Source organism: Canis lupus, chromosome X (genome assembly GCF_048164855.1).
Source record: "Canis lupus baileyi chromosome X, mCanLup2.hap1, whole genome shotgun sequence".
NCBI classification, from domain to species: domain Eukaryota; kingdom Metazoa; phylum Chordata; class Mammalia; order Carnivora; family Canidae; genus Canis; species Canis lupus.
In genome coordinates, this window is record NC_132876.1 from 28,570,963 (window position 1) to 28,588,105 (window position 17,143).

General features: G+C 33.5%; 1 protein-coding gene across 18 annotated transcripts in view; it reads right to left on the reverse strand.

Annotated features, from left to right (window-relative positions):
* STAG2 (STAG2 cohesin complex component) overlaps positions 1-17,143 on the reverse strand; it is a 136,987-nt gene that overhangs the window by 46,165 nt on the left and 73,679 nt on the right. For 16 of the 18 annotated variants that reach the window (XM_072816833.1, XM_072816832.1, XM_072816834.1 and 13 more), the window contains 8 exons: positions 16,839-16,935; positions 12,699-12,775; positions 8,655-8,859; positions 5,815-5,966; positions 3,704-3,777; positions 2,467-2,590; positions 1,556-1,654; positions 1,381-1,460 (listed from right to left, as the gene is read on the reverse strand). In XM_072816833.1, the coding sequence (XP_072672934.1) occupies positions 1,381-1,460; positions 1,556-1,654; positions 2,467-2,590; positions 3,704-3,777; positions 5,815-5,966; positions 8,655-8,859; positions 12,699-12,775; positions 16,839-16,935 (908 nt within the window). Of the gene's footprint in view, positions 1-1,380; positions 1,461-1,555; positions 1,655-2,466; positions 2,591-3,703; positions 3,778-5,814; positions 5,967-8,654; positions 8,860-12,698; positions 12,776-15,031; positions 15,075-16,449; positions 16,557-16,838; positions 16,936-17,143 lie in introns of those variants that run through there. The other 2 variants (XM_072816837.1, XM_072816838.1) reach the window with 2 other exon arrangements.

Below are 17,143 nucleotides of genomic sequence, written 5' to 3' on the forward strand. Positions count from 1 at the left end.
GATAAAAAGTACAACAGTGGTCATCAGAGGCTGATCAGGAAGGAAGGAATGGAGAGTTAGTGTTTAATGGGTACAAAAGTTTAGTATGGGATGATAAAAATAGTTTTGGATATGGATAATGGTGATGGCTTCACAAGAAGGTGAACACACTAAATTGCCACTAAACTTTACACTTAAAATATATTTAAAACTAAATTTTTCTAATATTCCATTAATATACATATGGCACATCTTTATCCATCTGTTGATGGGGCACTCATGTTGCTTCTATGTCTTGGCTATAGTAAATACTGCTCCAATAAATACGGGGGTGCATGTATCTGTTCGAATTAGTATCTCCATTGTCTTCAGGTAAATACTCAGAACTGGAATTACTGAATCCTAATATATTCCTATATTTAGTTTTTTGAGGAACCTCTGTACTATTTTCATTTATAAAGAACTCATACAACTCAACATCAAAAAGAAAAATCTGGTTAAAAACTGAGCAGAGGACTTGAACAGACATTTTCCCAAAGACATACAGATGACCAACAGAAAAATGAAAAGATGATCATCACTAATCATTAAGAAAATGCAAATCAAAACCACAATGAGATATCACTTCACACCAGTCAGAATGGCTAGTATCAAAACTACAAGAAATAACAGTGTTGGCAAGAATGTGGAGAAAAGGGAAGTCTCATGCACTATTACCAAAGGGGAGGGGAGTAGGGGAATGGGTAAAGCAATTAAGAGGTACAAACTTCCAGTTATAAAATAATTAAGTAGCAAGAATGAAAAGTACATCATATGGAATATAGTCAGTAATACTATAATACACATATTGTGGTGTGCATTTCATAATGTAGATAATTACTGATTCACTATGTTGTACACCTGAAATGAATTTACTATTATTTGCCAACTCTATTTCAATTTAAAAATTTTTTAAAGTTTAAAAAATTAAAATGTTAAGTTTTTTAAAAAGGAAAAAGAAAATTGCATCATTACATTTTAATATAACAAAATGTTTTAAATTCAGATTGTTTACAGAAAATTTTCAGCAAATACTAATTTCTAAAAGTGTGATAAAATATAATAAGTGCACTTAATATACTCAAGTGTTTAATTTCATTTCAAAGGCAGCTAAGTTAGTGAGATGGAAAGGAAACTGACCATTAGAATGGGAACACATGAATTCCTAGCTCACTTAAAATTCGACTCTAATGGTTACCTCTTTCCATTTTCTCAACCTTACATGAGAAAATTAAACTTCTAGCTGTAAAAATTCCATGACTTAAGTTATTAAAATTTAGAACCACATAAATTTAAACCATGTAGTCTAACGTATTATTTAAATATCTGGACATTAGCAATATGCAATAAGTATATACTTACTGTAAAACAAGAGTAAGTAATTTTATTGCTTGTACTGCAACATCATATTCTTTGTCAAGGGTCATAGACACAATTCTATCCTAAGGACAAAAAAAAAGGATTTTTAAAGTAAAAGTAAGAGAAAAATATTTACAAACAACAGATAAATTTTAAACTTAAAGTAATTAATACTAACCTTGAACCGACTGGTAAAAAGCTCCAGTTTGGAATTAAGTTCTTTGTTATAATAAAGCCCTTGTAGAGCAGTGAGACATTTGAGTCTTACCTCACCTTGCTAAATGAAGCAAGAGAAGAAAAATTCATTAAAACTCTACATATTTTCAACCTGAATATTCAAGACATATATAGTATCTTCTACTTTAAATTTTTAAATGTTCTATATACAACTCTTCAAAACTCTCATTTTCAAAACCTCTCATCTTGGATAATGCAAAAATAGGAATCAATACATACATTTAATACTAAATACCTTTGAGGTTACTAATTCTGTAGGTCAAATGAAAATTTTTTGAAAATTTGTTCAGAGCAATACTATTGTGAATGACAGTAGCATAGTTCACATTAAGTTTTCCTTTACAGAAAGTAATATTTGTAAAAGATATATGCAAAGAACTTCAATGCTAGTGAAGAGACAGCCTAAGAAAAAGGTAGAATAACAAAAAAAATTTTTTTAAATGTCAGAGGCCAAGTTGTAATTTATAATCTGGCTAAGATACATGTTTATAAATAGAGAAGAAAAGATAGAAACATTTTAAAAAGTATATAGCACTCACATTTTAAGAACACTCCTCTTACTGCTCTAATAAAATGCCTAACCACTAACACCAGCATGATTCTAATGTTTGTTTCACTACAAAAAGTAATTCAAGACTCAAGTCTAAATCAGTTACGAAGATTTTTAAAAATCTAGGGACTTTATGCAAAGGAGATCATGTTTTCACGGAACAGATAAAAAAGAATAAAGGAGTAAGGCCTATAGGAATGTGGTCCCAGGTATACCTATACACAGATAATTCATTAGGAATGAGAGTTGTAGATAGCCATGATTATGTACCTATAGTAACATTCTTTAATGGCATATCTTACCTTATCATGCATAGTCCAGCCAACATATTTTAAATAACTGTCATTTAGAAAGGCATCACTATACATTTTCATCCAAATGCCAATTTCTTCAATGCAAATAGCTCGAATTTCAGCTATTGCATCACTGCATGGAGGAAGGAAAAATTATGTATATTAGTCCCACTATAACAACAGGATTAATGATTTATCCAAGATACGCCAAATACTTCATACCTAGTATGAACATAGCTATCTTAAAGATTACTGGGGATTGAAAGGTAGAACTGAAGCATGACCTCTGAATGCTTACAGATAACTTGGTAAAGCATAATTATCATCACATAAATATTTAAAATTACATAAAATTACAAACAGAATCAGATACCCATCTTTTAGAATATGCCATATTTCAGTCTCTGCTCACACCTGCTGGGCAGCCGTGTTCAGAAGACAGCAGGCACATTATTTGGTTAGAATATAATTTTCCAGAAGAGAATTTGTCACACATAACATTGAGGCCAAGCTTCATTTGGATTTAAAGTATCAGACTAAATTATTTTGAATTCATCTTGTAGGTACTGATGAATCATTTAAGACTTTTAAGCAGAGGGGTAGCACAACAAAAGAATGTTTTAGGAAAACTTCAATAATCTCTAGGTATGATAATGAGAGAGGATAGACTAAGGTAATGGTGACAATAGAAAACAAAAAGGTAAGAATGGAGCAAAGGATATTACAAAGGAAGTGATTCAGTAACTGCCAAGTTGAGAAGTGAGGGAGAAGTTGAAATAAAAATGCCACCACTGACATTCAAAGAATCGGTTACAGCAGAAATGATAAGATTATCTAATTCTTTCCTCTGCTTATTCAAAACAGTAAAAGAAAATACTTAAATGTATCCAAACTTTCCCACTAACATGCAAACAAACAGCAGAGAAGAATCCAGAACCATCATGTATAGTTTTTACTAACATAGTACATCCAAAAGCAATTAAGTATTCTGTACCCTAGCTCCTAATTACAGTAGATTCCATCTGCTGGGCAGCAAGTCAAGCATATTACCCTATTTTTCAGAGAGGAAACATCAAGTTCAGAGCAGTTAAATAACCTGACAAAAGTATCTCAATCAGTGGAAGACCTTATCTTGTAACACTGAACTTATTCCAGTGCTCTTTCCACTATTTTATCCTGCCTAAACCATTAAGTATCCAAACCGGATTAGAATTAAGAATGACATAGAAAAAATGTCCTGACTTACCGGTATCTATGTACAAACACTCCCTTAAATATTGCATTCATCATATTTTCTATTTCATCTTGATTTTCCTGAAGCTGAAAAGAATACATTATTTCTTTTCAATTATAACGTAATACAAAAAGTTATTACAAGTACAAATACAGGTTTCTCCAGTATTTTGGTGATTACGTCTAATTCTTAATTCTATTAGACAACAGTAACCACACAGAAATATTAACAGATGTTGTAGGTCAGGTAGCTAAAGTTCCTTGATACCTGGAATATTTGACTTGGCTTTTAACTTTTAGCTGGTAGATTAGCCTTTTCTAAGGCTCACAAATTTCCATTGTAAAAAGGGACATAAAAAATCTGTTATTTATTACAACACATTTCATCTATTATATAACATATATGTTCATCAAAAAAGCATAACAATACTTCATTATCTTGGTCATTATCATCTGAAAAAGAAAAGTAATGTTAACTTTTGTGCCTGCTCAAGAACAAAAGAGGTTTTAGTAAAGTAACTTGGTTAAAAGTTACCCTTGCTAAATTCTTTTGAAGAAAACAAGACTCACCTTAAATAATCAAGTAAACATTCTAAAATCTTGGTTTACTTATCTACTCCCATTATTTTCAACTCAGAGTTTGATAATTAAGACAAAATTGTTTCAGAGTTTGAGAGTTAGGAGAAAAATCTTTCACAGTCTAAGTATCAAACAGCTCTGAGATTATATTCTGCAATTTTGTAAAAATGTTTTCTTTTCATGAATATATTCTTGCTAACAAGGGCATGCACTTCTTATATTCATTAGCACAAATAGTCAGAGTACAAGGTGATCAAAAAGTTAACTCTAACCCAGAAAGAAGTATCAATATCTTGTATTTGCACAGGAATTTTAATCTCAAAATCCTTTTACCTTTATCCACTCATTCTATGCTCACAATCTTAAATTTATATTTAAGAATTGGGCCATAACTTCAAGATGTAAGACATGCATTATGTTTACCTAATAAATCATCCGATTAAATTTATTAACTAAGTTAAAAGGCAAAAAGGTCAATTCTTCAGTTCAAACTGTATCGAAAAGATGAGGAATTTAGGTAGGGGGGAAATATGGACCAGATTTTTTAGGCTTTTGTTGAGTCAGGGCATTTAAAAAACTTACTATCTCAGAAATAACCAACTAAAAATTATGGCTATTATCAACCCCAAATATGTCAAAAATCAAGTAGTAATTTCTGGATTACCATGGCAAATATTACCTTAAATGCATTACTAACATTTTTGAAACATCAGATTCTACCTTTTAGAAGTAAACATGAATATCACCAATATCAGCAAAATACTGTGTCACTAATGAAAGAATTTAAGTCACAAACACAACATTGGAAGATTTTTTTTTTAGGGGTTGCCCGAGTGGCTCAGTTGGTTAAGCTTCCAACTCCTAATTACAGCTCAGGTCACGATCTCAGGGTTGTTAGATGGGAGTTCGGCATCAGGCTCCATGCTGAGTGTGGAACCGGCTTAAGATTCACTCTCTTCCCTCCGAAAATAATAATAATTAAAAAAAAAAAAACTAGAAAAGATTCTCTCTGCCCCTCCCCCCTCTAAAAAAGATATTTTTATTTAGTATTATTTAGCATAGGGATGAAAAATGTCTTCCTCATTCAAAGTTAAATCTGGTGGTCAGTCAGTCATGTTAATCAACTGCCACCATACTACCAAAAAAATGGGCAGTAATTGAGACACCATAAATAGCCTATAAGTTATTTTTCAGAGTGATGTCACATAAGTGAAACCTGAATTCATTGTGACACCAAGCTCAAGGAAGAAGTTAGGAGAGACATTTTCATGGCAGAGATGAATAATACTAAGGCTTAAAACAACTTCTCTGACTGGCCCAGGACATTATCAAAAACCCTGAACTCTTAATCCTAGTCTACACAGAAAGAAAATATTCACAAAAGGTATTGTTGGCATGGATACTCAACAAAACTAGATATTTAAACAACTTGAAATAGTAAATTTAAATCTTTCCAAAAAATTTATCTGGTGAACTAGCAAACATATAACTAAGGTCAAAGTTGGTCATGGATTAACAGCTCAAATATTCAATACAAAAGTTTACCTCTTTCCGCTTCTGTAGCAGGAGTTCTAGCCTCTCATTGGCTCGTTTTCCAATCATTTTATTCCGTTCTGCCTCATACTGTCTTTGTGTATTATCCATATTAATGCTAAGATTTAGTGCCACATTCACCAAAGCGGTCATCAATTTCATAGCTATTTTTAAATGGAAAATTTTTAAATTAGTCTCACAGATGCAAAAATTTACAATTTAATCTCAAATTAAGAGAAATTAATAAGATGAGCTGTTCTGCTTCTAATAGAAAAGAAAAATACAGCTGCTACAAATGACAATAAATGACAGCTAATGTGTAACGAATACTCACTTTGTCAGTTACCTATGTTAAGTATTTTTCGTGGATTATCTCCTCCTAATCCTCACAAAGAGCCCTCAAAGTTATGTGTCATCTCCACTTCATTCATGAGGAAACAAGCCCATGGAGATTAAGAAATTTCCCTCAGGGGGAGCCTGGATGCCTCAGTGGGTTAACTACCTGTCTTCAGGTGGGGTCAAGATCTCAGGGTCTGGGATTGAGCCCTGCATCAGGCTCCCTGCTCAGTGGGGAATCTTCCTTCTCCCTCTGCCCCTCCTCCTCATTCATGCTCTCTAATATAAATAAAATCTTTAAAAAAAAAAAAAAGGAGGTAAGCCTGGGTGGCTTAGCAGTTGAGTGTTTGCCTTTGGCTCAGGGGATGATCCTGGGATCGAGTCCCACATTAGGCTCCTTGCACGGAGCCAGCTTCTCCCTCTGCCTAGGTCTCTGCCCACCCCACCCCCCATCTCTGTCTCTCATGAATAAATAAATAAAATCTTTAAGAAAAAAAGTAAATAATTTCCTTGAGATTACACAGTTAAGTAGTTAAAGCAGTATTCAAAACTGATGTGACTTCAGACTATGCTCAAATCCCACTATTCTAAAATGTGTCCCCTACAATTATCTTTGTCAGAAATCATAATTCACCTTCTCAGTAAATTTTGGTTCCTACAGCAGTCACATAGCTATCTTGGTTACCAAAAGTACAGGGAGCTTGAGTGTTTCATATCAAACTACAATATGTAAAAATGAATTTCATCAGTTACTGATTTCCTTTAATTTTATTCTATTATACTGCCAGCATAAAGACAATGGTGAAATTATGAAGTATAGATCTAAATGAAAAGTCAAAGTACAAAGAAAAGTATCACTCAATAAAGTACGTTTTATTACACTTCCTCCAGATCCCGACCTTCTGTTACCGAACCCCTGCTCCTGAGACAAAACTGTGATTTATTTTTTTTAATAAAATAATTTTTATTGGTGTTCAATTTACCAACATACAGAATAACACCCAGTGCTCACCCCGTCAAGTATCCCCCTCAGTGCCCGTCACCCACTCACCCCCACCCCCCGCCCTCCTCCCCTTCCACCGCCCCTAGTTCGTTTCCCAGAGTTAGGAGTCTTTATGTTCTGTCTCCCTTTCTGATATTTCCTACACATTTCTTCTCCCTTCCCTTATATTCCCTTTCACTATTATTTATATTCCCCAAATGAATGAGAACATACACTGTCCTTCTCCGATTGACTTACTTCACTCAGCATAATACCCTCCAGTTCCATCCACGTTGAAAACTGTGATTTAAAACTTACTAATTGAAACATCTCACCATTTTACGCCTTTTTAGTTTACTCCAGACTGTATGTCAGATCTGGTTCATTGCATAAGAGAACAACACAAAACCAAATCTTAATTTGTGGCTATTGGGTCTCTTTAAAAGGGCTTCTCAACTTTCTCTTCAGAGCTATTTCATTCCCTCAGCAAACTAGTTTGTTACTCTGATCTAAAACTATTCACCTTATGCCATCATACTTATTTTAATTTACTTTAAGCCACCAAGTTAACATTAAATGCTGTTCATAGAACAAGATCACATTTATATTTTGTGACTTCCAATCTAAAAACAAAAATCCTATAGTAAGACTGCCTGCACTTTTTCTTCTAATCACTTCCCCCAGATTACCTGTAATTTATTTTATGAAAATGGAGGACTTAGCAAAAGTACAGCTTTAATTCTTCAGGAAAACATTCTAAAGGAAAAAACATCCCCACACTTAGAGAATGAAAAAAAATTTTTATAAACCAATATATTCTACCATTAAGGCTTATAATACTACTGTAATACTGAGTGCCTAGTTGATTTTATCAAGCTGAAACCAAACAGTACATATTCAGTAATCATGTATCAACAATTTTACCTTTAGCAAGGAGAGAAACCAAAAGATTTTATAAACACCAAAATCAAAAATCACTGTCCTAGAACTATGTGAGGCTCAAAAAACATAATTCATTTCAAAAAGTAAAGAATTTAGCTCAGTCTAAGGTTACTCAGAAACATAAGAAAAATCCATTTTTGTGGTGTGGTTAAAGAGTAAACGTCATCCTGCAGGGACCATCAAACCAGGAGGGACAGCTCATATTAGAGATAAAATAAGGTCATGAGGACTACATATCCAAAATGACTGAAGATTCCCCCTAAATTGCTATCAATATCATCCTTGGTAAAACTCTTTCAAGATGCAATGCATTACTATCCACCTCTTTCCCTTTCTGTGGCATAGTAATCAAATGGAGACAACATAAGAAAATCACCATATACTAACTATAGTATACCTTCACAGAATCAAAACTGATAGTATCATTCCAATCCCAGTAATTCACATGGGGACAGGGGATAGTGGTCCTGTTAGTCATTACTCCATAAGCAAAATTAATTACTGAGTAATGATTATTTCATTTCTTTTAGTGAAAATCATTTTCGTCTCTAATCTAAGGAAATATGCAAATAAAAAATTTCTAAATACTGACCTGCCAGGGTGCTCGTATGTCGAAATGCTCTGACTTGTGAGTCAGACAATCCTGTAAGAAGTGAAATAACTGTATCCATCATGTACTCATCATATATGATACTATATTGACATTGCCGTACTAATACGCCAATGAATTCACAAAAGCTGGATTTGAACTTCTTCCACTGAGGACCAGCCATGGTAAGTGGGTAGTCTCCACTATCCTAAAACAAAAATTTTAAACAGCAATTTCATTTAAAACACATGATTTAATAAAATTTCACTTAAGAAATACCCTACCTAGGCAGAAGCTAAAAAAAGCCTCTTTTACCCCACTTTTCTTCTCCAATAAATCCTTAAAGTAGGTGGGAGCTACCCTTGAACACTTCTGCTCTTTAAGACCAAAATGGATATTCTGAATTCAATCTAACAAATAAAAATATATACCAATTACTCCAAGTTAAAAAGCAGCTTTCATCAAAGCAAAACATTATAAACAAAGATACACTTACTGAATTTCCTTAATACAAAAGCATACCAATGTTATATTTTTAAAGACTCAAAACAATGAAATCATACTTTCAACCAGTCTAAGTGATGTATGATTTATAATCAAAAGATTACAATGTATATTTTTATTAGTTTCAAGAACATCAAATAGTCAACAATGACATTTTTTTTAACACAATGACATAATTTTAAAAAGAAATGGAAATGTAGCTAGTACAGCCTGGAAACACTAGTACTCAAGTATTATATATAAAGATGGGGCATTCTCCAATGAAGTTACACTGAGAATCTCCATAAATCATTAAAAATAAATCCTTAAACGGGGAACCTGGGTGGCTTAGTCAATTGAGCATCTGACGTTTGGTTTTGGTTTCGGCTCACATCATGATCTCATAGGTTGTGGGATGGAGCCCCAAGTCAGGCTACGTGCTCAGCAGGGAGTCCACTTGAGATTTTCTCCCCCCCCAATAACTTGCTATCTAAATAAATGAATTCTCTTAAGAGTATTCTAGAGACTTAAGACCATTTTGTTAGTACAGTTTAACCATTTTTAAACCATTATCTATACATATATTTTTTACCATTTTAACCATTTTATATATATTATATATAAGCTTTATATAGATAAAAAAACTGTGTATATATATAAAACTATACATAAAAACTATGTATATATATATATAAACTGTGTGTATATATAATATATATAAGCTTTATATATATATAAAACTGTGTGTGTGTGTGTGTGTGTGTGTGTGTATTTTTTAAGTAAACTCTAGGAGGACCTGGGTGGCTCAGTCAGTTAAGCGTCTGACTCTTGGTTTTGTCTCAGGTCATGATCTCAGGGTCCTGGGATTGAGCCCCATGTCAGGTTCCCTCCTCAGTGGGGAGGCTGCTTCCCCTCTCTCTCTGTGCCCCTCCCCCACACTTATGCGTGTTCTCTCTCTCTCTAATAAATAAAATCTTTTTAAAAGATAAATGAAATGAAGTCTTTGCCCAATGTGGGGCTTGAATTCATGACTCCAAGATAAAGAGTTGCATGCTCTACCAACTGAGCCAGTGAGGCACCCCTCTTATTATTGTCATTAGAACAATATATTTTTTAATTTTAAGTCATGCAATATATAAGCTGAACCATTATTTCTCATCTGAGAATAATATCCTAATATTGGGGACACCTGGGTGGATCAGCAGTTGAGCATCTGCCTTTGGCTCAGGGCATGATCCCAGAGTCTGGGATGGAGTCCTGCATCGGGCACCTTGCAGGGGGCCTGCTTCTCCCTCTGCCTCTGTCTCTGCCTCTCTTCCTCTCTGTGTCTCTCATGAATAAATAAATAAAATCATTTAAAAAAAATAAGATCCTAATATTACACAAAAAGGTTTTCTTCCATAATCTCTGAATTAATCATTTAGTGACTACATTGAAATGTCTCATCTTAACTGCTGTCAGCAACTTGGTTTGTGACACAAATCAGATTTTAGGATTCTTAAATAGCTGTTTCCTTTTAGTAAGAAGGATTTCACTAAAACATCTAATATTAGTAAGTTAATTAAAATAAAGTAGTCATGCCCCCCGCCCTCCATTGTCCTTTGTCCATAGTTTCACTTTCCACATTTTAGTTACCCACGGTCAATCTCTGTCCCAGAGCAGATGATCCTCCTTCTAAGGTATTGTCAGAAGGAGCCTAACACTATGTCACAAGGCCTAGGTCATTTACCTTACTATATCTCATCATGTAGGTATTTTATCATCTTACATCATCACAAGGGTGAGTATAAAAGATATTTTGACAGAAACTACAGTCACATAATTTTTATTATATAATTGTTACATTTTATTATTAGTGTTAATCTCTTACTGGATCTAATTTATATAATAAACTTTATCACAGGTTATGTACTTATTGGAAAAAAACGATATATATATAGGGTTTGGTACTATGTGTGGTTTCAGTCATCCACTGGAGGTCTTAAAATGTATCCCTCGGGGATAAGAGGGAAGATTACTATAATACCATTACTCATAATTACCTCTTAAATACTTGGAGATTGATTAATAGCACTTAGTGATCATCAAACCTTTTTAAACAACTATTGTCTGTCTTTTAGAATGATAGTTGAAAGCTCCTTCATCATAGTAAGCAAGGAAAAAATGGTTAAGTAAAACTCAAATGGGACAAGACTTTCTACCTGAAAATTCAGTGACAAGTTTTGAAGAGTAAAGCTGCTGGAGCTGGAATGCAGCTGTAAACAAAACAAAAATCCCTGCCATGAAGGAGCTTACATTATAGTAAATCTAAATATGTCTTTGTTGGTAACAATACTTCAAAGGCATCACTGTGATACAGGATTCACTCAAGTCTAAGGTAGTATCTTTTTATTTGTATTATTCTTATTACTCATATTTGAAACATAAAGGATATATTTTTTAAAGATTTTGTTTTAAATTATCTCAGTACAAAAAAAATTATCTCATTACCCAACATGGGGCTCGGACTCATAACTCCAAGATCAAAAGTTGTGTGCTCCACTTACTGAGGCAGCCAGACACCCCCATAAAGGATATTTTAAATAATAACCATATAAAGAGTGGACCCTTAAATAACACGGATTAGAACTATACAGGTCGACTTCTACACAGAATTTCTTCAATAAATACACCTACAGTACTGTAAATTTATTTTCCCATCTTTATGGTTTCCTTTTTTTAAAGATTTTATTTATTTATTCATGAGACACACATAGAGAGAGGCAGAGACACAGGCAGAGGGAGAAGCAGGCTCCATGCATGGAGCCTGATGTGGGACTCCATCCCGGGACTCCAGGATCACGCCCTGGACCAAAGGCAGATGCTCAACCACTGAGCCACCCAGGCATCCCATTCTTTATGGTTTTCTTAATAACATTTTCTTTGTTCTAGTTTACTTTATTATACGAACATAGTATATAATACATATAACATACAAAATGTTGGTTACTCGACTATCGCTAAAGCTTCTAGTGAAAAGTAGGCTCTTATACAAGTTTCAGGGGAGCCAAAGTTATATAGTTTTTACCATGTTGGGCGGGGGGGGGGGAGGGTCAGCATCCTTAACCCTCATTCTATTCAATGGTCAACTGTACAATCCTTTGCCTAAGCTACCTGGTTCCCCAAATATTGACCAAATGTATCTTTAACAATATTTCAAGACATGTTCTTAGGCACTAAATTATATTCTTTAAGTTTTCATTTTTTGACAATAATGATAGCTACCATTTATTAAGTTCTTATTATACACCAGGCACTATAAAATGCTATGAAATTTTTCAACCATTACTGAATTAAATCCATAACAGGCTTATAAGAGAAGTATTATTACCAAAGAGTATTATTCACAGATGATGAAATCAATGTTAAGAAAACAACTTGCCCAAGGTCACTTCTATCATTTGATTAAATGTGATGACAAAGCTATTATCCATAACAATAATACTCAGAATTTCACCATCCTTTCAAGAGTAAATCAAGATTAACATGCATAAAATTATCAAAACATTTAGGGTAGTAAGTTACCTCGTCAAACTCTTCAGTCATTTTTCGAATTATTTCAGAGTTCTGCATATGTCTAAACATTTCTGCTGTGACAACTCCTGAAATTTCCAAGTGTAAGAAGTTAATATACATTGTAGAATGAATAAAAGAGAACTTCTAAGTCAGTCGCTTACACTGTCAGTCTCTATCACATTTCTACTCTCCTTAATCTACTCTTGCCTACGATATATACACTGGCTTAATCCCTTTTAATATATGTCATCAAAGGTGAGGCAGCATCCAGGGTAACAATTAAAACTTTAAGGATAAACCTGAATAAGAAAATGAATGATAGGTAGAGTCCACGTTAGCCAGGTTTCTTTATTAAGCATATATAGCAACTACATCTCATCATCCTCTATAAGGGCTTCCAATAAACATAAAAAGTTAAGTTTTAGTTTCTGCCCATCTGTCATCTAGTTGGAAGTTTAAATAAAGAATAACAAAAACAGGAAGGTAAGAAGAAAAAGAGGGAGAGAAGGAGGGAGGAAAAATAAAAACTATTGAAGGTAGTACATAAGAAATGCCCTAATGAGTGATAATGACAATAAAAGCTATTGGTCAGACAAAAAAAAGCATAAATCAGGTGTTTCAGAGAGAAAGAATCTGATAAGGACATTTAGAATTTCAAAGGAAGATAGGAGAGGGGAGGAAAAAGGATGCATATTATAAGAAGTAGTAAAAGCCAAGTAGAGATCAAATACCAGAAAAGGGATTTCTAGGAAAAAATGTGTAGGAAGAAGACATACATGAATTTCCACTGATGGGGTATCAGATTATTTAAAAAGGAACAAATATAAAAACTAGATTTTCAAAAACCATACTTCTATTGCTAGATTACTTATTCCTTGCCAGTCATATCACTATGAATACCGTAAATATAAGGCAAGCACTAATATACTGGCCTTACAGAGGGGGAAGTAAAGAATAAAACAAAGAAGTTAAATACCTTGAGATTATTCATCTACATCATGCTGACACCCCCAAGAAAGATCAGCTTCTAGTGGTCCTGTGAAGAGCCCTTACTTACCACAACACTAAAGAACTACATGATTGCTTTAAAATATTAACAAATCTGGAAGAAGGCACCATTTCTCTTGCTTAAGGAAGCACATTCTCAAAAACCTTTTGAAGAGTTTTTAAATTTTAATTAAGCCATGGATATATCTATCTTCAGAACCTTCCTGTATTTTATACCCAGGTGCTATAAACTTGGCAAAGCTATAGGAGGATAAGTTACTCAATCCCTGAAACTATTTCTACAAAATAAACATGTATATATAAATAAATCTCAAAGCAAACATACGGCATACATTTTGACAACTGCCCCATTTCTGAAGTTCCTCTCTCTGTATAACAGCCCGAAACCCAAAAATAAGCAGAAAAAAATAGCTGTCACAGAATCCATGCACATCACTCCTGGGGCAGGTGTGAAGGTGCCACTAGGATACAATGTCTGAGCCTATTGGGTGGACTGTAAGAGATATGCAGAGACACTGCTAAAAACTAGTAAAATGAAAAGGACAGCTGACCAGGAAAGAAAGAAGGAAACATTGGCCACAATTTTGGCAACCCCAACAGTCTGGAGCCATTCTGCATAGAGTCAAATATCCCTCCACACCTTGACAGATACTGAAGGCAAAACTATGGTAAAATAACTGATGCTCACAATCACAATCCTCAGTCCAAAGGAAAAAGGCTAAAGTACAGTACATATAAACGTTTCTGGGACACCTAGGTGGCTCAGTGGTTGGGCATCTGTCTTAAGCTAAGGGCATGATCCCAGGGTTCTGGGATCAAGTCCCACATCAGGCTCCCTCTGCCTGTGTCTCTGCCTCTTTCTGTGTGTCTCTCATGAATAAATAAATAAAATCTTTAAAAAAATGTTTCTAACTCACTTATAAAAGAACTGAATCAAAATAATCCTAAGTGTGTTTTGAAAGTACTTAATGATCTTAACTTTGATTACAAAATAAATTGTCCTTTATGGAGCTTTCTTGATTCTAAAATAAACACTATAGCAGTGTTTAAATCTATCTGATAAGTTTTTTAACACCTTCAGTTTTAAAAAATCTGGACAATCTAGTATACAGCAAAGTATATCCAAAGGTTCCGTTGGCAAGCTCCTGATTCATAAAACACAATGGTGCCAGAAAAGGAATGAAGCTGATTAAGGGAAAATGCTGACTATAGCCGTGTTTCAAAATTACAATTCAGAAGCCTAAAGAGGAAACTGAAACTGACCAAACTACAGTGTAACAGGGAAGACTAAAGATAAAATTCAGAATTTCAACTCATCAAGTTATTTCTGGCACCTGTTCAGTCGTTCTGCAATCAACGTTCCACTTTGAAAGAATCTGAAGAGAAAGGACACGGTCCTTGATTACACAATACAACAAACAGGTACCTGATTCCTTCTACTCCAGAAAGATGGACTGGACACAGACAAAATATAAATAATACTAATTTGTCCTATTTTTTAAAGTATAATCTGATTCATCATATTGTCATTATTACATTTCCTTTGAGCAGAGTCAGTAGAATTTTCTATATTGATTTGCAGCTTCTTCTAGCTAAGAAGTAAACTTGATAACTCTCTGTGCTCTAAGATTTTAAATTCTCTAAAAAGACAGTTTTTAAAATTTCTCAAAACTGATAACAGTATTATGCAGATCAGACTCAAGAAGTTAATATTTGTCTATCCGGCCTCACATACATAATATCTAGTATGCATGCTGCACTGAATGTTGTGATCAACCTCCAATAAAATGCATCAGTTCATAAAATGTTACTTGTTTTTATGGAATTATTAAATCACTATATTTTACACCTGAAACTACTAAAACACTGTATGTTGACTATACTGGAATTAAAATAAAATTTTTAAAAACCTAACTGGAAATAAAATCCTTATATACAGTCAGGTATCTAAATTTTCCACCAAACAGTATAATTTTGAGAATTAGGATTTAATCCTATGCTAATTAAAGGAAAAGTAATGTGAAAAGAATGTAACTATTTAACTTTATTTTTACTAAAATGTCACCTTCAAAGTTAAAAAATCAAAATAATAAAAATTCAATTAAAAATGTTACTTGTTTACAATTCCAGTAACAGTAAAAATGTTACTTGTTTTATAATTCCAGTAACAGTATTTTTAGAGTATTAGTGTAGAATTATAATAATTTATAAATAAATTGCTTCTTGGGATTTATTTTACAGATTTGCTTAAATCAATCATTCTCTAGGATCTTAACTTCTTGGATCTATATTTAAGCAAATTTCCCTCCTCCTGACTTCACGTGTGTTTGGTGACACTTCCATAAAAAAATGTAATACTCATGGAAAACTTTGTAACATTTATATTCCTGGACATCTTCTAAAACTTCAAGGACAGGCCAAGTATTAGGGAGAAACAGAATAGATCAGAACCTGTCCAGGATTTTGTCTGAATCATTTACTGATCCAGATCAAAATGTATGACATGCCACAACTTACATAATTTTGTCTCCCTGCCAAATGTCTGCAGTAAATATTTTTGCCCCAGGGACCACACTACTGTATTTTATATTTTCCCTACTCCTACTTCAAAAGCTTTTTAAATAAAGTGAAAACATTTGCAACAAGACCCCACTCCAAAACTTCTCTACTTTAAAAAAAACACCTAGAAATTTCACAAATACCTTACTTAACTTACTTAGTTACTTACTTACCTACTTACTTATTTACTTACTGTTATTCATGGCACTTTTAAACTCCCTACACTTTACAATTCCCTGCCACTTGAACCTGTATCTCTTCATTATCTTCCTCCTCCCTTCTTAATCCATTTCTTTGTTCCTAAAACCAGATGCTGAAAGTGGGAAATATATCTAATAAAAGTAATATAACAATTATAAATTGCCAAGTTTTTAGTTAACTTTCGCACATGAATACAACTGTCTCAACAGAGTTTCTTATTTTGTTCTTTGCTCTTTTTTCCATATACATTTTATATGATTATAATGCTAACAATTCCGTATCCTGGCATTATTTTCCACATAAAGTGCTAATATATATTTAGGTGGAACAAAAAAAGAGACCATTTAAGAACATTCTGCTTCCAAAATAAATGTATCTTACCTTTACAGCCTGAACACTGAATAAAAAAGTTGATGAGGTCAAGAAGTGCTATATCTCGGTCATGCTTGTATGATTCTATCCAATCATCTACCACCGACTACAAGCAGAGGAAGGGGGAAAAAAAAACCATTAGCTTTTGCTAATGTTCTAAGAATTAAGTTTGATTAGTCATTAAATTCCAACATTAAGTAGTATCCCATTACTTCAAATTAATATATACATATTTGTATACTAAAATTTAATGTTAAATTTTAACAACAAAAGAGAACCAAATTCAGGAAAATAATCACCTGATAGCACATAAT